This window comes from Protopterus annectens, chromosome 9.part0 (genome assembly GCF_019279795.1).
Source record: "Protopterus annectens isolate FY-2018-M chromosome 9.part0, PAN1.0, whole genome shotgun sequence".
In the NCBI taxonomy this organism is placed as follows: domain Eukaryota; kingdom Metazoa; phylum Chordata; order Ceratodontiformes; family Protopteridae; genus Protopterus; species Protopterus annectens.
Genome location: NC_056743.1, coordinates 727,473,794 through 727,499,096, shown reverse-complemented (window position 1 = coordinate 727,499,096; position 25,303 = coordinate 727,473,794). Strand labels below are relative to the sequence as shown.

Sequence of the window (25,303 nt, the reverse complement as noted above, 5' to 3'; positions counted from 1 at the left end):
CCACAAAACTGCATTGATCCATATCTATCAGTTTGGGCATTACTTTTGCCATTCTGTTAGCCTTTGTAGACATGAACACTTTATAATCATGGTTTAGTATTGAAATGAAGTTGGATCTGGTGGATATTCACCCTCTTTAGGTATTACAGCTACCACTGGTTTCTTCCAGGACAGTGGTACTTCTCTTAAGATGCTGTTAAACAAAACCTTCCAGATCTTTATCTGTTATTTTCCTCCTAGCTTTCAAACTTCCACAGAAATACCATCTATTCCTGGGGACTCTTCTATAGATTGGTTATACATCACAATTTTTTATCTCGTCGTCTCCTATCCTGTTAGTAATTGAGCCTCATCTACCTCTAACCTTGGCATATTTAATTATTCCATAAACATTTCCATTTGTATCTTTTCTTGATTTTTCATATTCCTCTGCTTTATAGAGACACTCCAAAATGTATTTCTAATACCTCTGCAGGATCTTTTGTTACCTCCTTTTGTTATAAGCTCCTAAGTATGGCGACAGCCCTTTCTACTTTGTTGCCTGAGTTGTTGTGCTAAAAGTTTTTGTGCTCTAGTGTTATCAAAAAAACACTTGCTTAACAACAATCTTTCTAAGCTTGTGCATATTATCGAGGTAATTCCTTATTTTTTGCCTAGCATTCTGCAGTTGATCCTGTTCTTGTTCTGTGAGATTCCCCTTATCCTGCAATACTTTAACATTTGCCAGCCCTCTAAATAATTCTTGTTGCTTCTTAACCATAGCACTCTTTTTCTTATTCCCACCCTATTTTTATACTCCACTGTGATTTTATCCCACTCCTTAGCTATATTTTCAGAAGAAATTTCTATTCTCTCTAATAGCTCCTGAATAATCTCCACTAACCATTCCTTAATTTTCTCTCTTCAACAGGCTGGAAAACACCAATGTCTCATTTTTACTTTATTACTCTGTTTGGTTTTTATTTTAGCTAATTTTGGCACACAATCTGAAATGGTTATTTGGTTGGTATCAAGACCTTCAATTAAATGGACATTTCCTGTGAAATGTAAATTCTGTCTAGCCTAGCTCAGTTTTTATATATTTGGGAATAATATTTAAATTCCCTCCAAACTCCTGTTGCTGAATTCACATCTTCCATGCCAAATATTTTCATAAATTTCTTCAAAAATCTTCCCTCCTTTGTTATATTTTCAATTCTGGGGGAACTTGATGATTGGATGGGAGACAGGAAATTCACCCCGGGGATCATGTCAGTCGCCCTGCTAGACAGGGGCCCAGAGAAGTAAATATTGTGGGAAAAAATTTCCAGGGAATTGTTATGGCTAGGCTTGCATAGGCCTTAGGGCTGATAGCCTAGTACCAACCTATGAACCAATATAAATACATGCCAGTTTAATCTTCTTCCCTTGCCAGTAGCGCCTTAGCACTACAAATCTGCCATTAGTATCTTTTTTTATCTTTTTCTATCACTGTTGGAACTCCTCCTGCAATTAATACAAGTACCCTTCTTTTCTTTGTCCCAGGTATTCTGCTGAATGATCATCCTAAAAACTATCTTTATCAAATTCAGATGTTCAATTCTTTCTAAGAGCATCTCTTGTAACATAGCTATTTTTAATATAGTTAACTACTCTTTCTTGTTTGTATTTATCTGTGAGGTCATTTATATTTAAAGACATTAAAGAAAGCATTATTTTATTAATTTATTATTCCCACCTTTTATGTATAACACCTTTTTTGTTAAATGTGTAGTTCCAGCTTTTGTGTTACACGCATACACTGTTTGGCAGGTCGAACTTCTATACAATTGTTTCTTGTCATATACATTTTGACCCTATGTCACATCTTATAAAACTTTGTTTTATTGAAAGATCTCAAACAAACAAAAAAACAGCCCCCAATAACTCCCTAAAACCTATTGACTTAATACTAACCCACACAACTATGTACACCTTCAAATATTGATGTTTTACCTTCCTAATAGGAACAAAAGTCCAAAACTGACAGACTTGAGTTAACCTAAACGAAAGGCCATCCATGCTAAGATGCATGGTGCAGCCTGTTCTTCTACTAATTGCTTTGTCTTATCTTTATAGCTCTCTTTGCTGGGAACACCCCTGAATGCTTTCAGAGAACATTTATCTCTCAGCCTATTTCTCTGTCTTTCTTCCTCAGTCAAGTCACTCTCCACCAGACTGTAGCTAGTTTCATTTTATCAGATTGTCTCTCTGGAGATATGAGAACCAGGCAGCCAGCTTCTCTTTATCAGATTGTTTCCATGGAAACACAAAGACCAGCTGCAGAATTGTTACTGAGTGCACACATATCTGCCAGAAAAAAACTTATAATAATCAATGTTCTTTTTCATTTACTTGCCCTGTCTCAAAATCCATCACCAAGTCAATCCAAGGTCTTCAATCCAGTCATCTCCCCATGCAAAAATGAGAAAAAGCATATCTAGTTTTCTTCCATCGTACTTTTTAACCAGGCCCTGTTTTTAATGCAATACAGTATCGACATTTCTCAAAGCTGAACAAGAAGAGAGAGAGAGAAAGGAAAAAGGAAAAAAAATGGCAGCACTTGTTTACAATCCCCATTACTTAAAAATAACTTAAAAAAATTACTGTATAGCATGTAAAGAAAACCATGTGCCACAAAATTAGCACTAGTTAAGAGAAACAAATCCTTAGTTAACTTTCTCCCTCCTGTTCCCCAAAGCACTTTTCCAAACATTAATGACGTGAAGTAGGGTATATGCTTTAGAGTCCCCCACAAATCCAACAAATTATGAAAAAGTCCAATATTTCCAGGTTTTCTTGTTCTGTCACCTTTCACAAGTGTAATTATTGCATTGCAATCCCATATTAAGTTGTTGGTTTTACTGTTCATCTTCGAAATCCTGTCTCTGCTTCAACATACTCTAGATTCTTCATGACAACTTTTGTGATCTCTTTTTCTCTTCTCTGACATTTTCTGCTGGTTTCACAGGTACAGTGTCTCTGTGATCTTTGTCACCAGAAGAGAGCAATAAGTAGAATTTCCTTCTATTTCACAGCTTACTTTTTGTTGGACATACTTTTGTATTTCCTCCTTCGCATGTACTTCATCAAGAAATGATTTTTTCCTTCAAGGGAAGAATACTTTGAAGACAGCTAGGTACAGCAGTTTGAATCTCACAGCTGCATCTCAACATTCCCTGAATAGTCAAAAAACAAGCAAACAGAGGACAACCACGTCGATAAAAGTACCATAAAACTTTATTTCCACAGATGAGTGCTTTCAGGCCATATGCCCTTCATCAGATAACACACAGTGTAAAACCTCACATATTTAAAATAAATATCAGCCTATCACATTTCAATAAAAAGCCCTCCTTTTCTTTAGGGTGGGTTTTAAAGGTATATACCCATTAATACCAGGAGACCTATCTGCTCCTAGTCGCACTATCCACCTGGTTTCAGCACATTCAGTTTCATTTACCAAATTGCCCCCCCCCTGGTGTTTGGAATCGCAACCTTTATCGCCATAAATAAAAATGAATGCGTAGGGTTATCCTTTACATGTAATGCCAATTCCCTGAATAGTGGGATAAATTTGCCCCTCCTCTGTCTGGCGTACAATGAGTGATCATTCTTTGCAAACATTCTGCTGTGTCCCACTTTTAGCACTTTGCTCTTCTGCCATAATTTTGTTGGAATCAACTCCTCCTGCTGGTAGGACTGCATCCTTTTTGCTTTCTTATAGCCATGTTTGGAGCAAACGCACAGTGTACCCTTTCAACTAACAGCTCCTGCTGTGAAATAGCAGTCCCGTTGCTTATTTGTGCTTTCATAAAATGAATGCAGTCTATTCCTTCCAGCTTCCCTGGTATAGCTGAAAATCTCAGGTTTTCCATACGTGCTCTGTCCTCTAATATTTTTTGAAATATCTTCTCCTGAGCAGTCTTGTATTCAACCAGCCTTTTCTTTTTCAACTTTTTTTTTTTTTTTTTTTTTTTTTGCAGCATTATCACCTCATCTGAATGTCTGTTTAAAGCTGCTTCCATCTTTTTCCAGCCTTTTTGTTTTGTGCTGATATGCTCCATCAGTATTTTGTTTATTTTAACCATGTCTGTATGCAATTGTCTTGTATCCTCCTGTAGGTTATTGGAAGTTATGTCTGAAGGTTGCATTGCTTTTTGCTGAACAGCTGCAGAACTTTCCCCTGTCAGTGTTTCTTCCTCTCTTTTTGTAGCTGATTTTTTTTCACGTCTTATGTATTTCTTTATTCCTGGCATCCAGACAGTGCAGTAACTAGTTGTTACTGAAATTTACCCATAAACAAGTCTACTGGCCTTCTCTGCTGAGTTTCTGTTTTCACACTGGGAGAGCTAGACATAAGCTGTTACTCAATGTGCAGCCATCTTTGAAGTCCTTCACTGAGTCACTGTTGGTCAGGATCATGGAGGGGAAAAAAGAACTTTGTTCTACAGTGATTATAATTTGATCCAAGAGGATATTTTTTTTTATCATGCAGAAAATGATGCATATTAAAACATTTATTAGAAATGAGACATTATGTAATGGCAGTAAAGCAGTCTGTAATTGTGTGCTGCTGGTTTGGGTGTGGATTATGACATCATACACTGAAGGCTGTTGGACTTTTGATCACAAGGTCAAAGCCCTATTAATGTGACAGTCATAGTTTTAACCCTGACCATGGGCTAATTCTGTTGTAGTATGGCTGTTTATTTAGGGTTTTATTTTTAAGATGCAGTTAATAAGGTTGCCACTATTTCAGATGCTCATTGTGGAATGTGAAGTGCAAAGTTTTGCAGGAATTAACTAACGTACATTATTTTGCTGTGGTTGAAGGGAGTTTTTGTTTGATTAATGTAGAATTTAAGTTGATTTCCATTTTTATGTCACGTTGAAATATAAAATATTTTCTGTAATGTTTAGAAGAAAATGTTCTCTCTATCTGAACAACATGGCTTAGATCCATAGACAGGTTGACTAGGATGCAGAGCTATACTGAGGCAATGTGTATATTATAAGCTTGTCTGATTCCTAATGATCCTGTTGTGTAGAAGTAAAGCTCTGTTACAGGGCAGCAGAAGTTTCTGTGGCAAATTTTAAATGCAGCTGTCCGGGGTGAAGAATGTTGTAAGGAGGCTCACTATGTACCTTTGTACACAGCTTGTTTGGGATGCTTGAGTAGTAAAGAAGGCATGCACTCCATGCTATGCAACTTGCCATAAAGAGCAGTGTAAAAATGTGTAAGTTTATGATGCTAGGTGGCAGTAGCAGAGTGCACTTGTGTATTTCAATGGATGGAATTGCTAAGTGAAGTGCAGCAGTTTTATCTTACACAGTTTGAAGTAGGTAGTACTAAACATGTGTATGGTGATGTGTAACTGTATGAGTGGGGGTATAGGGGCAGTGTGAAATGGTCTATGAATATTGTGCATGAATGCGTATTTTGTGGGTGGTGACTGCTACCTGATAATGACTTTGGCTAATTATGAATGGAGAGATTGTCGATGCACAGTATGATTAGACTGCATATATTTGGGTGTGTATGTTTCAACTCCCTCACACCCTAAAGGTCACTGCTACAATTCTGGGCATGCCTCATCTTTCACCTTAGTTTGAGTGCTTTCCAAGTAGCTGTAAAACCATGTGTTACAGCAGCTACTTGGACAGCTATCAAGCCACAAATAAGTGTCTCATGTTTTGTGTGTGAGTGGTGCATGTAACTGTGTGTATTAGTGGTGTAACTTAGTGTGTGTGTGTGTGTGTGTGTGTCACTTATGTGGAGAGTCTGTCTATATGTTTGCAAGATGTAGGGTGCTTAGCTGAGCAGCACTCCACTCTAAGGAGCAGTGTAGAGTCCCCTGCATTGAGATGTTGATTTTTGAGATGTATGCATGACCTGTTTAAACAGAAAAAGGTGCAGTGGTGCAACTCAACAGGTTGGTATAGTGCAAATTCTGTCACTGCACTGCTATCTATGAATCCTGGCCAATATGTTGTAATCTTTGCTTTCATGATACAGCTGCCCACATCAGTATCCTCTTGCTAAAAGTGAGACAGATGGAGCAATAATAAAATTAATGAGCTTTATTAGTTTTATGCAGACTTCTTCATGAACTAGTGATGGTGCTTACCATATATGCAGTGTGAGCAGTAAACTTTTTTTTTTTTAGCAGTCAAGTATGTGAATGATTATGTGTGCTGTTTGGGGACACGTTGCAGGAGAACTGTAGCATTTATAAGATTACAATTTCTGCTATTCTAGTTTGTGCTATTTTAGAGAATGTTGACTGTGTTGAATAGTGTGTGTGGGAAGAGCCACTTAATGGTGCTTCAGTTTTCCTACCAAGTGTCTACTGAAGATGTAGTATGAGTGTTAAAAGCAATCATGAGCAAACGCCATGAATTGTTAATAGTACCACAGTTCACCTATTCTTTTAGAATTTTTGATTGGCTGATGTTCTTTTAAAAACTGACCCCATAATGTAATTTAGCAGTAGAATATGGCTGGGGTATAGGTTAATGAATTAACTACTCGTACCTGTTGAGGGACTGGTTATGAAGCCATAGTCCAAGCCAGCAATAAAAATGCAGCAGGTATGAATAAAGAATACTAGCCACAAATTATTACTTTTTAGAAACAAGTGGTATTATGTTTTGTATTGCGTAAGTAATTAAACACCTATATTGTTAATATTTTCCTTAATGACATAACTGTTCTGGGATGTTTCTGCATAGTCACAATTTTAACAAGTAAGGGCAATAATTTTTACCCTTATCTGAAATGTTTAGTAGTGTCTTTTTGGTCTTTATTTGATAGAAAGATCAAATTTTAGAAGACTGTCATTCCTCTTTATGACCGTACACAACCATACCCAGTCAATGGGCAATGTCTTCCTGTGGCTGGAGGTTGTAGCACTCACTGATTTAAAGTTTAGTTTTGTTTTATATTTATGGTTTTACTGTTTTTAGTGTCGGAAATTAAAAGGCTTCCATGCTGTTTCCTCACTTAGTGGTACATGGGAATGTAACAACTCAAAATGTCAGTTCTATATGTAACTTGCAACTAACATCACAACTTCACTACATTCCAATTCTGAGATTTGTCTATTTCAGGTGTGATAATATAATGCCTGTTAACATAATTTGTATCAAAAATACTCTACTCTGCCTTTCCCATGGGGTGTTATTGTATTCTAGTCTACACACTGTTTTGCTTTTATCTACCACAGAAAATTAGGATTTCTTATGGTGAGTTTTGTGGTGAATGCATTGCTATGTTTAGCAGAATTGTATGCAGCATGTTGGTAAGACTTGGAAGTGCACTCGGTCAGGAAAAGTACTTTTTTTTTTTTTTCCTTTTTGTGGAGGATTACTGTTAGCATTGAGGACAGCTTTGTTTGCCTAATCTTGTGAAAAAGTGGGATTTCTAAATATATGTGTTATTTGCACAGTGACAGTCAAAGGCAGACTTTGATGTTCATCTGCAGTGAAATAACCGAATATTTACCTTTTTATAGTAGTGCAAATACTGTAGTGTAATTGTGTGCACCCCCAGCAGTTAAAAAAAGGGGGGGGGGGCGATATTGGCACTGTCATTCCAACAAACTTGTCTTCTGCTTGGTGGTATGTAGTTGACATAACCACTCATTAATTTTTCACTTTGGAGTCTTGTGTGTCTTTCTGAGAACTCGACAAGAAAGGAAAGCACTGATCCTTATCTGGGGATTGTAACTAGGACCCTCCACCCCTGTATTCTCTGCATTTGACACTGCCTTTACTGTCATCTTTCTCTACCATACTTCATATTGACTGTTTAAACAGTGCTGTCTACATGTAGACATCTTCATATGACTGTGCTTTCATATATGCATGCATCCATACATAATATAGAAATACGCACGCGTGTGTGTGTGCGCGTGCATACATACATAATATAGAAATACTCGTGTGTGTGTGTGTGTGTGTGTGTGTGTGTGTGTGTGGGTCCCTATAAAGTTGCTTGAACACTCAGATGAGCAAATGTCTAAAGATCATGCTGGGAAGTTCTTTACACATTTGCTCGTTGAGTGTTTCTAATACTTAGTGGTGTATGTGTGTGCACGAGTGCTTATGTATTATCATATAGCATGTCATAGTGTGGTATGGTGTGTTTGGCATCACAATTTATACAAGTTCAAGTGACCAGATTAGTTTTTGGACCTAAAACTGTGTAATACTATGTTTTTAATAGGTGTTTATTCAGCTGTATTTGTTAATTTGCTTAGAGAAGAACCTGCCTGTGTTAGTCAGAACAGGTTTGTTAAATGAGCATTTGATGGTATAAAAAAGGAAGATGAGCTAAGCCCAAGCAGGGAGTGCTTACTCTTTTTCTAAAGGCAAAATGTGAGAGTGTTCAATCTCGCCTTTGTTCTTACACATGGGTTCGGAGCCGATCCTCGGCTCCGTGCCGGCCGACTGCAAGCTCTGCATCGAGAAAAAAGCTCGAGGACATCCAATACCCACAATCCCCCTCTGCCTTTACCTCAGATCTAGTTTGCCGCTGCTGCATACGCATCGCTGGGGACTAGCTCGAGGCTTTTACAGATAAGAATTGTTCTTTCTGTTTAAAAATTTCAAAAAAATATTTCTGCTTATAGTCAATGAATAGTTAACTAAAGGGTACAGAGTTTTTTTTTTCGGGGCCTACCTCCCCTACTTAAATAACTTGACTAAATATTGTGTAGTGCTATATTACAGGATCTGACACATATACCGGATTTGACTGTGTTTTCTCTTTGGAAGTGACTTTTAATTACTGGACTGTCATTTTTTCTTGTCATGTCAGAAAAATTAAAATCTGGCTTCAAGCGTTGTCAGTGTGGCCAAAAAATGTCGGTCACAGACAACCACAGTTCCTGTGTCTACTGTCTTGGCCCTCTCCACTTACAAGAGGACTGCTCTATTTGTCACTCTTTTAGTGGGAGGGTCATGACAGATAGGCGCAGGAAACTGATGGATAGAGGATTGCTGAAACCCTCTTTCCAGGAGGCCTTGGATGCTTCAGACCAGGCATCCAAGTCTTGAAGGTCGGCGTCGGAGCCAAAGACATCGGCTCCGAGCTCTTCGTGTTTGGTTGGATCACCGGTTCCACAGACTTCGGTGCCGAGTATTCAACTGTTGGCAGTTTCCGAGCCTCGAGTCTTGGAACCGGTGACGGAGCTCCCTCCACCGACTCTATTGAGGTCGGCTCCGTCTTCGATCCCTTCGACTCGTTCTTCGAGAGCCCTTTCCGACACCGACGTGGACCGGGTGGTGCAGAAACTTATGGAGCATACGGCCCTGTCCAAGCTTATTTCGGTCTCCTCTCAATTGATGTCGAGACTTGAAGGCCTGCCACTATCTCCATCTGTTCCTCCTTCGAGACCTGTTCAGTCTTCGGAGCCGGAAGAGGCTGACCTGATGATTGTGGAGCCCTCGGTGCCAGAACCGTCTTTTTCTCGGTCGGCACCGTTTACCTCGACTCCATCCGATCCGGTACCGGAGTCTCGGGTCCAAAGGTCTGTCCTGGGTTCCGGGACCGAGAGTCGGACCGATGTTTCGGTTCCGACTCTCCCTCTCGGGGCCTCGGCACGGATCGATTCGGTTCCGTCCTCGGGGTCGGTGCCTTCGGCTCCTGTTTCGGGAATTCTTCCCATTTCTTGAACCGGGAGATACCTCGACTCGGGACCCGGGGGCCTTCGACCTCATGAGGAAGGTGTTGTCTACTCAGACAACCACATCAGCAGGTACAGCTTCTCCTCCCCGCAAAGGACCGTTATCCTCCTCTGCACCCACGGCCACGTCCAAGCGTCGGGCACCAGTGTCTCAGCCACCCCTGGAGGGTGCCCCCTCTTCCTCGGAGGCTTCTTCGGATGTTCCCCACGAAGAAGTTCCTAGGAAAAGACTGTGTAAGAGGAGACACTTGGATTCTCCACAAGAATCCTTGACATCTGATACTGACTTAGGGGACCCTTCTGACTCATCTAAGTCACCTTCAGAGGATGTCTCTTTTGCTGACATCTTGGAGATCCTTAAACAGAGAGGTGACTGGCAAGCCCTTCCCCCTTCTGAGGATGAGTCAGTTTTGCTGAAGGCATTTGGTGCCCGTCCTTCCTCCTCCTGGGTCACTCCGCCCTTTGATGAGTTAATGGAATTGATTGCTCGAAGGGTGTGGGAGACTCCTGACACGGTGGAACCTGTCCCTAGGAAGCCAAATAAGTACATCACGGCACCACAGGACAAAGCTTACCTTACCAAAGGAGTTCCGGTAGACGCCATGGTGGTGGCAGCGGCCACGAAAAAGGAGATGTCGGAGTCTTCCTCATCTGTCCATCCGCCTAACAAAGATTCTAGGACCATGGACAGATATGGGAAGCGCATTTTCAGTTCAGCGGCTTTCTCTATGCGTTCCCTGAACTATTTGACCCATTTTACACGTTTACAGAGGGATCTAGTCAAAGAGTTGGGAGATACCCTCCAGGGTGCTACAGATGCCGCTGTCTCAGAGAAAGTTACAGCGCATCTCAACACCCTAACGTCCATTGTGAACTCGTCCATGAGGCTGATATCCTATGCAGCCGAAGGATCGAGTAGGGCAGCGGCTTCAGCGATTGCTCTTCGTAGGCAATCCTGGATGCGCTTATGTTCGGTTGCGGAAGCCTTCAAGTCTTCCTTTACTAACGCCCCATTTGATGGAGCCACACTTTTTGGCCCTAAAGTAAAGGAGACCCTTACCCGGTGTGAACAGGAGGGAAAGACTCTGTCTGCTGTCGGAGTCCGTTTTTCCACCCCTTCTAGACCGTACCCCAAAGGGCAACGTGGTGGGAAAATGTGGTTTCGAAAACCCCAAAGGTCTTTTCCAGACACACAGGGTGATGCCCCCTCTAGAGGCAGAGGGGGGGGCAGAGGTGGAAGACGCCGCCCTGGCGGCAGAGGGGGTCCAAAACCAAGGTGACAGGGATAACCTCCTGGCAAACCTTTTCAGCACTCCTGAGAGGAGGCCAGACTGTCCTGCTCTGGAGGCAGTCGGGGGTCGCTTAGCTTTATACCCTCAGGCCTGGCAAAACCTTTCTTCAGACAATTGGGTAAAAGCGTTGTTACCAGAGGTTACAAAATCCCATTTCTATCCACCCCATTCCAAAGAAGAAACTCCCAGATGTACCACCCCATCTGCGAGACCCAGCAGCTACAGAAATTTCAAAGCTGCTAAGAAAAAGAGTCATCCAACCAGTCCCAGCGGACCAAATAGGATTCGGAACTTACTCAAGGTTCTTTTAGTTCCAAAGAAAACAGGGGACTGGAGGCCAATTCTGGACCTAAGTCATCTCAACACCTTTGTCAAGAAGGAAAAGTTCCGAATGGTCACGCTTCAATCGATCCTTCCATTCTTACAGAAGGACGACTGGATGTGCTCAATAGATCTGAAGGACGCATACTACCACATCAAAGTGGCCAGGGCATCCAGAGATCACTTGCGCTTCCGGCTGGGAGCCAGTCACTATCAGTTTCGAGCCCTGCCCTTTGGTCTGACCACAGCCCCCAGGGTCTTCACCAAATGCATGGCAGTGGTAGCGTCTCATCTGAGGCGCCTAGGATTCCAGGTGTTTCCGTATCTGGACGACTGGCTCCTGTCTGCCACCACCAGGCGTCAACTGATACAAGCCAGGGATTACACCTTACAACTTTGTACACACCTTGGCATCTCAGTAAATTTCGAAAAATCGTTGCTACAGCCATCACAGCATATCTTATTCATAGGAGCGGAGTTAGATACTCGTCAGTTAGTTCTAAAACTCCCAACAGAAAGAATAGTTGCACTTCAATCCAACATTTCCCTTCTGCTGTCGTCCAGGAAATCCCCAGCAAAAATTGTTCTGAAAGTTCTGGGTCTCATGGCAGCTTCTCTTATAGCAATACCATTGGGAAGACTGCACATGAGAGTGCTACAATGGCTTCTATTTGCTCAATGGTCATTCCAACAACTTCCACTAACTCACGAAATATTGATAACGAAAACGTGCAAATCACACCTAATGTGGTGGTTACAGACTTGCAACCTATCCAGCGGAAGACCATTTGTGCTACCCACACCGTCAGCAATGATAACCACGGACGCTTCCCTGATAGGGTGGGGGGGCATCTTTCAGGGACAGACAGTCCAAGGCGAATGGACCAATCTGGAGTACAATCTGCACATCAATGTCCTGGAGTTGAGGGCAGTGTTTTTGGCGTTGCAACACTTTGCTCCCCTTCTTCCTCCAGGGACCATTGCAGTTCAGACAGACAACATGTCCATAGTCTGGTACATAAACAAGCAAGGGGAACCAGGTCCTACCAACTATGCAGAGAGGCCATGAGAATTTGGCAATGGGCAGAGTCCACTGGTCGCTTTCTAATCGCAACGCACATCCCGGGGTCATCCAACGTCATAGCCGACAGGCTGAGCAGGGCAATTCTATTGCCTCACGAGTGGTCCCTCAAACAGTCAGTTGCGGAGAAGATTTTTCGCAAATGGGGCCAGCCTACCTGCGATCTGTTTGCGTCTCCAATGAACGCCAAATGCAGGAGCTACTTTGCCCTATTACCCCCTCCAGGGGAAGTCCCAAGGGACGCGCTGGTGCACGTTTGGCCCCCGGGTCTCCTTTATGCTTTTCCTCCATTTCCCCTGATTGCAAAGTTTCTGCAGAAAGCAAACAACCTTCAGAGGACTATAATTCTCATTGCTCCGTTCTGGCCTCGTCAAATTTGGTTCCCCTTTCTCTTGCGCCACCGCATTCGGGGACCTTGGATGCTGGACCCAGAGCCAGATCTACTGACTCATTCGTCAGGAGTTCCTCACCCATCCCTGGAATCTCTCCATCTAGCAGCTTGGCTGCTCCGCTTCCCTTTTTAGCCAGGTCAATTCCCCTTACATCGGCGGTTCAAGATATCTTGGTAGCTTCTCATAAAGTTTCCACTGTAAAAACTTATACTAGTAAATGGAAACGTTTTGTCATCTGGGCTGAGTCACATCAGCTGGACCCTGTTACAGCCCCGTTGAATAAGGTCTTAGAATTTCTAACCGATTTATTTCAGGAAGGAGCTTCTCCGGCTACCTTAAGAGTACAGTTGGCTGCCATTTCTAGCTATCATATAGAAGAAAGTGGTGCACCTATTATGGCTCACAGACTCTGTAAAGCCTTTTTAAAAGGTTCTTTTCATATCAGACCACCAGTCAGAAGTCCCACATCACCATGGAATTTAAATTTATTGCTCTCTAAATTGATGTTACCACCCTTTGAACCAGCTTCGAGTTGCACCTTGAAATTTTTGTCATGGAAAACATTATTTCTGGTGGCTATTACATCGGCTAGACGGGTGTCTGAGCTACAAGCCCTTTCAGTCAAACATCCCTATTTAATTTTTCATTCTGACAGAGTATCCCTCGCACTAATCCATCCTTTCTTCCCAAAGTTTGTTCTACTAGTAATATTAACCAGTCCATTGAATTACCCACCTTCTTTAAAGACCACTCTAATAAATTAGAGTATATGTTGCACAAACTGGACGTCCATAGACAACTCAGATTTTATTTGGATAGAACAAAAGATCACAGGAAATCTGATCAGCTATTTATAGCTTTTGCTGACAGCAGAAAGGGTCTTGCAGTTTCTAAACGAACTCTTTCAAGTGGCTAACTGATTGTATCATTTTTGTTTATGAGAATTCTGATCAAACATTATCAGCAAAACCCAGAGGACATTCTACCAGATCAATTTCTACATCTTTGGCTCATGCAGCTCGCTTACCTTTAGACATCATTTGCGGCTGCTACTTGGGCTAAACCACATACATTTATTTCTCATTACAAAGTGGACAGGGTTTCTAGGGATAGGGCAACCTTTGGTTCCACTGTGCTCAAGAACGTTCTCCTTGAGTTCCTCAGGATCATGGAGCTAGGGACGCTACCCATGTGTAAGAACAAAGGCGAGATTGAACACTCTCACATAAAGAAGTTATGTCCTTACCATAACGTTCCATGTGGAGTGTTCATCTCGCCTTGGTTATTACACTCCCACCCTTCCCACCCTTAGGAAGAACGTTCAATTTGGTGCCTGGTCTGGAGTATTCTCCTTCTGCTGTTGCAGTATTGCTGTTACTATCATACTCTTGGTATGTTTGTATATATGTACTTTATGTATATAGTTAGCAGGTGTGCGTGCTGTATGTCTGGTTTGCTTGCAAACTAGATCTGAGGTAAAGGCAGAGGGGGATTGTGGGTATTGGATGTCCTCGAGCTTTTTTCTCGATGCAGAGCTTGCAGTCGGCCGGCACGGAGCCGAGGATCGGCTCCGAACCCATGTGTAATAACCAAGGCGAGATGAACACTCCACATGGAACGTTATGGTAAGGACATAACTTCTTTTTATTGTAAATAACCAATCAATGTAAAGAACAGTGATGGAAAAGAAGCTGGAAAATCTTGCCTAAAGGAATCCAGATGTGACCACATTACCTAGATTCAGTTTTTACAATGCCAAATGACTAGCCCTGGTGTAATATGTAATCTGTTTTTCCTGTCTAGGAGCTAATGCATGCTACAGTTCGTACTAAAAGGGCTTGGTCAGCATGATTCATTTCTCCTTGATGGGCATCACTTAGAATTGCAGGCAACAGCAAAGATTCTATATATTTTTGGGTGTTTTTGGTGGCAGGGCACTCCAGTATAACTCTGAGATGTGGGTATGAACTCAGCATCTTCAATCCTTGAGGCAGAAACACCCAGCATGTTTTTGTGAGGTTGGAGGAGCCACATATAGATGTGGGCAGAACATACCAATTCCAGTAGTCAGGACTGCACTCTTGACATTGTATCTGTGTGGCAGAGATTTTGACCATTACTTCTTCTCTGCCCCCCCCCCCCCAATCTGTCTCTCTCATGCAACATTAAATAATAACACTTTCTTTACACTCCTTAACTGAATTGCATCTCAGCATAATATACTTTATTTCCTAATTTTCTCCTCTGTCCAGCAATTATTATTTTAATAATACATTGTCATTTAATCCATAATCTCTTATGCCATCTGGTATTTTATATTGACATTTTTTATGTAGTTTGTGTTTTTATGTAACAGTTTATGTAACTGTTACTTTATTTCTTTAAGAGAATTACTATGAAATCATGTGATTCAGCAGTGATTGTTAGTATAAAGACAGGTGTGTCTGTACTTTGTTCCATACACCTGAAGAAGCCTGATGGTGAAAGTGCTTGTGTTTCTGCAATAAAATTATTTGGAGAGCCTGGAGCCATACCTTAGTTTTGTTCTTTCATATGGTAGTCTACTAGTTGAAGTCGTGTGTGTTTCTTAATGAAAAAAAAAAACTCCTTGTTTTATCTCTGCTTAGGATAAGAGCCTTGAAGAAGGATGTCTTGATCTTTTTTTTAGTTTGAAAGTTCACCTGTCTCAGTTCTTCATCTTTTGCATAATTTCTGGACATTAATAAAAAAATATATAGACAATGACAGTTTTAAGCTCTCCTTTGGTCACTGTTTGGAGCAGTGTTTCCTGAAACTCTGATGTAGGTGATCCAAGGTAATGCAAATAGCCTAGTAATGCAGCCTCTGCCTCTGGACAGTGTCCCACACTGGCATAGTTAATAAGTTGATAAGAGTGAATTCCCTGTTTAATTCGATGTATTATGTATCTTGTATGTTACAGCTCTGGGGGCCCACTGCTTCCAAACACTTTTAAATGTTTGGTATTAATACTGCTATGTTGGTTTTGAGTAGTGTGATTTTTTATTAACCCTGGATTTCGATGTGATATAGGAGAACTCCACAGGCCAGGTCTGAGATGTGTACCCAGAGTCTGGCGGCTGTATTTAGGGTAAGAGGTGCATTCCCAGGTTCTTTGATACTTGATTGATTCACTAAAAAAAAAAAAACTCCTTACTTGCCAAATAGACCAGTAAATTGTTATATCCAGAAGGTGAAGGTGTAGTATCCTGAATCTTTTTCAGGAACCATTAAACTTTACTAGTATGGAATTTTGCCAGGGAGCCATCAGGATCAAGGCCAAGTTTCTCATAATTTTGAGGATTTCCAATGTTGTCAAGCACTGCCTTTTAACCAGTTCTAGAGAAAAGGATCTTACTACAGACATTCCTTCTGGGGAAGGAACAGTTTATCTCTTCTCTTCTTGTACTGCTCTTCCCACTTTTCTTTCTGTCTACCCTAACTGCTTCCTGTGCTGCAGTCTCCATTTTTATTAGTTTCCCCCTTTGACAATTGCTAGATTCCAAACAAGGCTATATTTCTACCTTCTTGGTTGTGCACTTCACAGCGCCTGCAATAATATATGAAGAACTGACAATGGGGGGGCTAGTGACAAAGAGCCAGAGAGAGAAAAGAGGGGAGACAAAAGGAAAAACATTCCGACACTGGGGCATAAGGTACTTTTTACGGTGCCGGGACAGCTGTATTGTGTAATTGGCCATGCTGTGTCATTAGTTCTGAAAGCCATTACTGACACAGAAGGGTTGAACTCAGACTGAGAGTTTGTTTGAAAAGGGGAGGTGATCTTTCACACTTAAAATATCACACCATCAAAATACAAATGTAAAATAGTTAATTGGACTGTCCATAACACATCCTTTGCTATGAAGAGTCCAACGGATGATGACAAAGTCTGCAAACCAACAGTTTGTAAAATGCATGAGTTGCAATTCTATCCATCTTACAAAGTGCACTGAAAGGCTTGAAGAGCTTTGCCATTCCCATCCCCCCAAAAATGTGACCTGTAAAACACAGGATACTCGCAGATGACTAAACCGCAAAGTTGCCATACATGAAGAATTGCAAGAAAAATGACATTGCATTACGATGACTCGGAAGCAGCAGTCAGGTTTATTTTACCTTACAGTAAGAAAGTTAAGTCGCAAAAGTACGCCACCCACGAATACAAAAGGTGACCATTATCCTTCTTCCTGCCTGATATACAAGATGACAGAGTTCTAATTGGTAGTTCCCACATCCCTTTCAAGGTTAACAGGAATAGTTTCTGGTTGCGATAATACGCAAGTACTAACTTTTCTTCTGGATTTGTCCAGCAGCAACCCCCTCCTTCCCCCAAGGCTATGCCATTAGAGGGATCAGGTTTGACTTTTGCGTGTTTATGCAGAGATTTATGGAACAGATTATTTTTTCATGGTTTAAAATTTACATGTCATTTGAATTCGGTTAGCATGATGATTTTGGATGTGGAATTGTACGTGGCCAGTGGTCGTGGAGTCAAGCTCAGACCTTATAAAAAAAACTACTTCTGTTAACAATTTTTTTTCATGCAAGTAGCATGCGTCCCCCTCTAAATATTTACCTTATAGAGAATTTAAGAGGATTTATCGGAATGCATCAGATCTTATGTTGAGGGATGCTTATTTGGATGCGGTTCAGAGTAGACTGATGGTGTGTGGTTACTCTGAACCCATTTTATTGGAGGCTAGGAACAAAGTTTTGGGACTGAATAAGAGACTAGGTGGAAAGTATGGTGTAAAATACACAAAATGAGTAGGTTGTAAAGATGAGGAATTTTTTTGTGACCTAGATTTTTTTCTCCTTTTTCTACCATTTTGGAAAGAATAATTAGAGAATTTTGATATGTGATGATATGTTAATAGGACATTTATTTCCTAAACATATCACCTTTTCATATGGTAGAGATAATAATTTGAAAATGGGATGGCATAAAAGTTGGATTAGGTGACAGAGTAGGGAAACGCACTTGTGGAAGTCGTTAACTATATAGTAGGGTTAAGAATTTAGATGGTTGTAAAATTAACGGTAAAAACTACAGAGCTAAGGAACCGATTTTTAACTGTAACTCCTTTGGAGTTGTATATCTTATTGGATGCAGTTATGCAAAGACTAGTTGGTATATTGGACAAACGAATGGGAGGGTTAAAGTTAGAATAATGGAACATTTGGGGATAGTAGAAGGCAAAATATGAATACCCCAGTAGCTAGTCATTTTATTTCTGCACATGGGGGATTGGCAACTAGCTTATTTTTCAGTGTCTTAGCACTGCCAATATTGAGTAGCGGAGGTAGTTTCAAAAAGGAATGCAACAGGTTAAAATGTAGGATGATCCTAAATTGTAAGACATTGTTTCCAAGGGGAATGAATTTAGATAGTAATTTAACTTTATAAATGTTTATTTATGAGGAATTTGTAAAATGTTATGTTTTTTAAAAAAAAATTTAATATGCTTAAAGTTTAGAGTAATTTTATATTAAAATAATTGTTTAATTATTTGTATATAATTGGTTAATTAATGAAGTACTTGATGTATAAATTGGATTGGATATTACCTTGAAATCTATTCCCAGAAGGCGAAAAGCCGAGGTACCACAATAAAGTGAATATTTTATATAGATCTTGTGGCTTGGCTGTTTTTCGTGATTTCAAATGTCATCAAGCACCGCCTTTCAACCAGTTCTAGAGAAAAGGCTCTTACTACAGACATTCCTTCTGGGGAAGGAACACTTTATCTCTTTCTCTTCTTGTACTGCTCTTCCCAGTTTTCTTTCTGTGTACCCTAACTGCTTCATGTGCTGCCATCTCCATTTTTATTAGTTTCCCCCTTTGACAATTGCTACTTGTCATATTCACTTGGATGTCTAATCTGTAATCACTATGTTTCAAATAGTGTTTGTACTTGCAATATGGTCTGTTGTAATCTGTGTATGTGTGTTTTTCCACTAAATATGTTTTGGGAGCTTTTCTTTCTAGGCCTCTATTGAAAAGGAGCACATCTTAGTCGGAACTTCCCAGTAAGCAGATGCAATTAAAGTAAATAAAACTTTTCTTCTGGATTCGTCCAGTAACAACCCCCCTCCCCAAAGGCCATGCCATTGGAGGGATCAAGTTTGACCTTTGTTTATGCAGATTGGTCAGGCATGAAATGATCCAGTTGAGATCTGCCTGAAGCTGATAGTAAGAATGGTCCTGTATCCGGCAGCCCTCCAGAAAGGGGTACATGTGCACATCTCTAGAGCCTTAGATGGGCAGAAAATAGGAGCTAAGCATTTTGAGAATGCCTTTGAAGCAATGGAGGGCTAAAATGGCAGGTTGTGAACTGGAAGTGGTGAAGACTAGCAAAACATCTGAGAAGGCTGTGTCCTTGAAAAATATGAATGTGGAGGGAAGCTGCCTTAATGACCAAGGTGACCATAAGGGCCAAAGGCATTAAAAGTGAAATGACAGGTTGAAGGGTTACTATCCTGAGCTTCTTTACCCATGCACAATTGTTTAATGTCAATTCGATAAACCCTGAAGTGGTATCTAGGGTCTTTCATTCTTTGGGACAAGTGAAAGTCTTTGTGGCCCTACAAGCAGAGTTTGAAGAGGAACTTCAGATGAGAGAACAATGGAATGTAAAAGTAAAGGCACATGTATAAAAACAGCAGCAGATGTTGGATATACTGGTACCCATCTTCTGTTTAATTTTAAATGTAAAAAACAAGAACACCTGTTCACAAAATGGAAGAGTCCAGCTGCCTCCAGGAAAGGAAAGTAGTTTGATTGCAGTCCGTTTCTAACAGGGGTGACTCAAAAACAAAATGTACTGTTTCCACACAGATGTTATATCAGATATATATATATATATATATATATATATAGATCTGATAGTTTATTTTTGTATGAAACGAAAACGCTTTTTTTTTTTTTTTATGAATACATAGTGATTTGTACTTCCCAGGGTTGTGAATTTGTTCAGATATAACATCTGTGTGGAAATACTAAGTTTTGTTTTTGCCGTCAATTTCTAAAAGGAGTGACTGAATCAAACTACTTTCTTTTCCTGGAGGCAGCTGTACTCTTCCATTTTGTGAACGGGTGTTCTTGTTTTTTGTATTTTGTTTGTTTTCATTTTTGTATATACTTGATATAACCTGCCTCAGTGCAAGTATTGTGTTATCAGTTTTACAGAAAAAGTTCGTTATCATTCCAGAATGTGCACACTGGTTGGACACCCCAATCTGTGTGCCCGTTATAAATTGAGCATGTGCGACTGAACTTCTTTCCATTAGGATAACGTATCGAGCGGCTGGCCTTTTTGTTAGGATATCTTATTTTAAGAGGGGCAGAGTAGAATGTGAAACAAAAAAAAAAATAGTCTCTTAAAACTCTGGAAGTTTAAAAGTTAAAGTGCTGGTAATATGACCGATTTCCATCTTTTTAACCTTATCTCTCAAGTTTCCAGACTTGAGTACTTTAGTAGAATGTCTCCCACTATCTTAATATGTTTGCTTTGTCCCTCTAGCTTCCAGTAATGGGTAAATAATTAAAAAAAAATAAATAAAAAAAGGCAAACCGATATCAGTATGCTGATTTTCATGGCAGCTTCCTAACAGTGATGTACTGTGCATGCAGTGGCCGTACATACCATATGCATGCTCCATACATCAGTAAAGAATTAAGGAGCCAGAAGACCACCAAGCGGTGTTGTACAAAGGTATTATTTAAGAAAGGTAAGAAACGTGTTTCTTAAATAATGTAATTGTATAATAGCAGTAACCCACAACTGGGTGTGGGTATCGCAGGATTTTCCCACATTTGCCTTTTGTTTGATCATTTGAACTTTGCCCATGTGATCAAACCACATACATTTTTATTAATAATATAATTTTATATGTATTCCTATGAAACTTGCTTCGACCTTTCCTGTCAATAATGCAAACTTTCATATAAGTCTGTAAAATATTTTTTTAATAGATGAACTAGATACTTTGTCAAAGTCATTACTTACTACAGTTCTGTTTTGCTCTTAGAAATTCACTGTGTGTTAAGGAGTTTAAAGACTGTGGATGATGACTTTGACTATGTAAAAGTGCATCAGCATTAGTCTCTTTGATTCTTTTTAACAACATGATGACTGGGTTCTGCATTTAGTATTAAATCTAAAAAATTGAAAAAAAATATTTTTTATTATCTGTAGCAGTTCACAAATGTAAATAGCCATAGGGTTGGAACCTAGAAAATAGCCCATTGCTTCGAAACCCGCATAATTTTGTATGCTAGTATATATTAATTTTATATCTGTAGTTACCCAATAGTAATCATCTTGCCATACCAGACCATTGGTCTTATTTAATGTGGCCTTAGTATCTTGAACGTAGGACCCAAGTTTAATATATTTTAATTAAAAAAAAAAAAAAAAAAAAAAAAAATCCTTCATAATTTGACCTGTTTATAAAAATTATATATTGTATTCAGTGTTATAAACTTTTTATATACGTGTGTACATCATATATGCTTATGTGGAGATGATGTGTGTGTGTATGTATAAACATACATGCCTTTTGTGACTATCTGTGTATATACAAGTATCCAAGCATGGGTGCATGTATGTGCATGCTTAATGTAAGTGGTTACATATATATCAGCATATACGTACACACTTGTGCATGTAAAAATATGTATATAGCTCATGTATGTAGAACGGTTGTAACAGCGTTCAGGTCTAGCTGAGATTTTTACATTTGAAGTGCATTCTTTTACAATAATGAAAAATGCTTACTTGTATTATAAGGGAAGTCAGATGTCGTAAGTGATTTGATAGTAGTGCTAAGAAATGCAGCACGTTTTTGCTATGACTTTTAAAACTGCTGTGTGATGACAACTTGAAAGTTGTTTTTTAACACTTCTGTTTGAAAGTGCCTTATATGCATGGCAGATACTTTAAGGGGTCTGTGTTTTGCTTGCCAGCAAATTTGTTTGACTGTGTGACTTGGTACTGACAACTTTTTTTCTGTCAGAGCATTGACTTAGACACCCAGAAAAATCATACAAGTTTCTTGCCCGGTGTTATTGTACATCGTTATTGTACATCCTTAGAATTTTTTGGAAGCTTAGATTTATATAATTGACAGTTATTTGTCAAGTGTATTGTCATTATTTTGCTGTCTTCCCAGTAAGGTCATAATGAAAAGAGAAGTAAATTTTGAATTGAATATTAACTTTCTTAGAAGAAAATAATTATACGTTCAACAGTCGGGAAGACTTTTTCACCAGAGTATTGAAGTAATTTGTGAAAACAGAAACTTATTTCATGATGTTAAAATATCATGGTTGAGGTTGGTTCATTCTGCTTCAGTGTAACTGCAGATGCTGAATAAAGCAGTTATTAATGAGGTGTATTTTTCTCACTTGCACAAATTGAGTAGCTTTTTCTTTTCTTTACAGTGTTTGCCTATGGTGCAACAGGTGCTGGAAAGACTCATACGATGCTGGGCACAGAAGGAGATCCAGGAGTCATGTACCGCACAATGATGGAACTTTACCGGAGGATAGAAGAGGTGAAGGAAGACAAGCGATGTGAAGTGACTGTGTCTTATCTTGAGGTGAAGATAGTTTGTATTATGTTGCGTTTCTATTATGTGATGATGAGTTTTGTTGGCAAGAGTGATGAGGGTTTATACTGTCACAGGTTTTAATCTGAAGTTCATCAGTTGCATTTCTTTTTACAGAGACTGAAGTGATCCTTCTGCCCAAGCAGCTCTTTCCAGGAGGAGTTTGGGAGTACTGTGTATTAAGTGATTTGCTCAGAACCCTACAGTAGGCAGTTGGGAGACTGAAAGATTGAAGGATTCTATTAAAGAATTACAGGGAAAAGCTTATTACCCCCTCATAGCTTTAATTTCTCTGAGCCAAGCTGGCAGAAAATGTCCAGTTCTGGCCATTATTTTTTTAGCTTTCAGATTGAAAGGCCAAATTCCCCTCACTTGTATTACTTGGCATTTTCATTTAGTATTTATATTTCTTGCACATGGAGCAGAAGCTTGTATTTGTGTTGTATTTGCTTACATTATTTTGAGAGTTTTTCTGATGTGGTACTTCATCAGTGTGATATGCATTTGTTGGGTACCCAGTATAAGATTATCACCACCAATTTATGTGAAGTTGCACAAAACACTTTGCCCCCTGCACCTTAATTGCATGGAGCGTGTTGGTCACTGCCATTTTTTTTCTATTTGATCCTAATCTGTCCCCATGTATGCCATTGGAAAGTTAACATTTGGTGGTGGTGGAGGGGAAATTTGGCTTACGCCTTGCATGCCTTTGAGGGGTTCTATGTTTTCCCATTTTCTGTTTTGGACCTGTAGCTTGTGCCACTAGTTTTGTTAATGCCACTTGGTGCTTCTAGATGCAGCTTGAAGATTTTTTTTTGTGCTGCCACTGCAGTTCTTTCAATGAATTAGCAGTAATATCTGGAATGGTAATAGATGACCAGAAGGTAAAGAATCAAGAGCTCAGGATTTAAGCTGCTTTCCTTTTCTTGCTATTCTTTTGAAGATTGCTATTCTGTTTTGTGGCTTCTGCTTTTAATTTGTTTTCTCTTTCAGAGTAAGCAATTAGTGGGTCAGGGGTAATGGTTTGATTTGTTTAAACATAAGAATTGAACCGAAGAGGCTTTTTTTCTGTAGTTAAGAAGAAATCCTTGGTAGCAATTTTAGCAGATGCTGTCTAGTGCAGAAAGAAGAGGAAGGAAGCAAGTAACGCTTAAAACAGGGAGCATCAGTGAACACAGCATTTAAAAAATGTGGGAGGCTCAAGTGATGACAAGATCTGTATCTCCACCAGGAGCTTTTTAAAATTTAGGGAATCGTGGCTACTGTTCTCACAGGCTTTAGCTATTTCATCCCATGAAGCCGTCATCTTTTAAGAAAGTTAATGCAAACTGGACTGTCTTTATAATGTCGCCCAACTAATCATTGTCCTTGCTAAGTTCAATAAAAACAGTAGCAGAGAAACAGGCTAAGATTGGCAGGGAAATTCGATAAATCTTACATGAATTTTTTTCCCCCTGTGCACATTGCGGCGAAAACTTTTAGATCCAATAAACTCCATGTAGTGATGAGCAATCACCTGCACGCATGTGCAACTATGGAACCTTTTGTGCAATGCAAATTTTGGCTTAAGTAGTTTGAATTTTATGCAAATTAAGCCTGTGGAGTGAACCTGTAATGCAACTCTGTAGACTCTGTGTCCATGTTAGTGGGGTACATGGAAATTTTCCGCACACAGGAGTCTACACTGAAAGAAGGGGGTATAAAAGTCCAAAGCTATGGTTCTCCTGAAAAGGTAAGATCCCATACATAAATGTTGGAATCGTACACTGTGGATGTCTGAAAACAGTAGGAATTGTCAAATTTAATATATTTTTTAAAAATTCCAGCGTGTTTGTGCTGTGCACTGCATTGCGCAAGCATATTTAACATAAAAATAACAAATTTAAAAGAACACTATTTAATGTACTGTAAGACCTTGCGTCAGGTCTGCACAGCTGTGCTTTTGTGCTGTTAACTGGCTTGCACAGCTATGAACAGTGTAGTTTCTAGGCTGTTCGCACAAATATTATGCAAATGAGGGGTAGATGCCATGGATGTGTTAGCAACTCTGTATGGATATCCACTTTGTGTAGGCTCCTACAGTGTTTATATTCCCAGTGAATGTGGATGACCTCAGGGGGATGTCCTATCACATTTAGTTTTTCTGTGCTTAGTGCACATGTTTGTGCAGCATGCCTCTTGCCGCAAACAGTTTGGGTGTACCTTAGCTTGTTTGGATGGTTAGACCACCCACATCCCAGTCATGAGGTAGACGACTATAAATGGAAACCAGATGTATTCAATTAATATACATAGCTATGCTGTGCCTCTTGCCGCAAACAGTTTGGGTGTACATTAGCTTGTTTGGATGGTTAGACCACCCACATCCCAGTCATGAGGTAGACGACTATAAATGGAAACCAGATGTATTCAGTTAATATACATAGCTATGCTGTGCGCGGCGTCACACACTAGGGCCTTTAAATCATGTCAATTATATCCTAAGCAGGTGAACTACATCATAATTAGCCAATCACACTTGGTAGAACTACTCCAGAACTGTAAGTGTGTATACACCCTGCAGTCTGATTTTTTTTTTTCCCTTAATACTATGAATCACTGGAGTAAAGACTTGGAAATTTTAATTGAGATCATGCTAGAGGCTGCTGCTGCTGTTCTACATCTGTATGTGCTAGATGCTGACGTTAGTGCTGCTGGTGCTGCTGACAAAAGATGTAGGCTGAGAAGGAGAAAGGTGTTCAAGCCCAGAGTAACCTTCCAGGAACTACATGAACTGGAGATTGTAGAGTGCTACAGGATGGACAGGGACATATTACAAGAACTCAGTGAGGTCTGCTGCCCTCAACTTAGAACCAGAGCTGCCAGAGGGGAACC

The 25,303-nt window shown here is 40.0% G+C and overlaps 1 protein-coding gene across 1 annotated transcript in view; it reads left to right on the top strand.

The window, feature by feature from the left end:
* The window catches only part of LOC122811485 (kinesin-like protein KIF18A), a gene marked incomplete in the record, with an annotated part of 1,576,798 nt that overhangs the window by 12,063 nt on the left and 1,539,432 nt on the right, over positions 1–25,303 (top strand). The window contains 1 exon segment of the mRNA XM_044083351.1: positions 22,263–22,420. Within this exon segment, the coding sequence (XP_043939286.1) occupies positions 22,263–22,420 (158 nt within the window).